General features: G+C 65.8%; 1 protein-coding gene across 1 annotated transcript in view; it reads right to left on the bottom strand.

Moving 5' to 3' along the window:
- The window catches only part of FSTL3 (follistatin like 3), a 22,432-nt gene that overhangs the window by 18,358 nt on the left and 2,834 nt on the right, over positions 1–1,240 (bottom strand). The window contains exon 3 of the mRNA XM_027769560.1: positions 5–74. Coding sequence (XP_027625361.1) covers positions 5–74 — 70 coding nt within the window. The remainder of the gene's footprint in view (positions 1–4; positions 75–1,240) is intronic.

Below are 1,240 nucleotides of genomic sequence, written 5' to 3'. Positions count from 1 at the left end.
GCACTCGCAGCGCGGGCGGCCACCCAGCATGCGGCACGCCTTGCCCGGGCCGCACTCCACGCCCTCGCACGAGTCTGCGGAGACAGGACACGCACGCGGGGCTGGGGCGCGGGAGGACGTCCCAGGGCGCGCGGCCCAGAATCGGACCCGGGAACCCCGCGGCGCCCTGCTCTCCTAAAGGACGGAGGGACCCCCGAGGCAGGCGCGCCACCCGGGATCGAGGGTCCTCTGGGGACCGGGGTGTACGAGGGTGGGGTACTTGGTTCGAGGGTGCGAGTGCAACTAATGCTCGGGTGGTCAGGGGGTTAAATGTGGGAGAGCAGAGGGGGTCTCCGCCCGGAATCCGGGGTGCTGGAGAGGCGCCTCCGCTTTCCAGCCGGCAGTACGCGCTTAGGTGCAGCTGGGCTGACGTCTCTGTTCCCTGATTGACGCCGATTCTGGGAAGGCCAGCGGGGAGAGGGGGTTCCTTCCCCGAGGCTGCCAGACCTCCCTGGGGGAAGGCGGCAGTGTGGGCGGGGAGTCAGCTCTGGATGGAGGAGCAGAGGAGCGTCTGCTGGCTGTAACCCTCGGAACCACAGGTTTCTAGGGGACCCATTTCTCAGGTAGGGAATGAGGCTGGCCAGGAGAAGCCTCTCCATGCAGTCCCAGCCTCCACTTCTAATGCGCTGTTCCTCGCTCCCAGACCCATGGATCCTCTCTAACCGTCATTGCAGACGAGAAACAGGATCATTCACACGTGGGAGAGTAGGCCCAGGGCACCTCAGCTGGAGAACCCCAGGTCAGGAGGCACCCTGGTCTTGGCTGTGGGTCTGAAGGGCAGTTGGCCGCCCCAACCGCAGTTGCCCTGGGTGCAATGCAGTGGGGGAGCCCGCAGTGCAGTCAGCAGCACTCCTAAGGGACCTGCAGGGCTGCAGACTGCACCTGGGGTTCCTAAAGCCACCCACGCACATCTGGAACCGCTTGGTGCTGGTGGCTTCCTGCAAGCCCACGTAGGGGGCCGCCATCGCAACCCCAGGGCCGGAGGACAGAGCGGCCTGGACCAGCTCACCCCGCCCACTTTGAAGTCTGTTCTCCCAGAAGCCAGAGGGGGGTCTGCAGGGAGTAGGGGCACCTGGAGTGAGTTCAGGACCACCCAGCCAGACCAGTCTGGGATTATTCCCGTCCTAGGGGCAGGCAGCTGGCAGCTCCAGTCTTCCCGTTCCCCTGTCTGACCCCACCCACCAGGACCTAGCTCTAGCTG

The sequence above is a fragment of the Tupaia chinensis genome, unplaced genomic scaffold (genome assembly GCF_000334495.1).
Source record: "Tupaia chinensis unplaced genomic scaffold, TupChi_1.0 Scaffold149964_1, whole genome shotgun sequence".
Taxonomy (NCBI): domain Eukaryota; kingdom Metazoa; phylum Chordata; class Mammalia; order Scandentia; family Tupaiidae; genus Tupaia; species Tupaia belangeri.
This window is presented reverse-complemented; position numbering and strand designations above follow the sequence as displayed.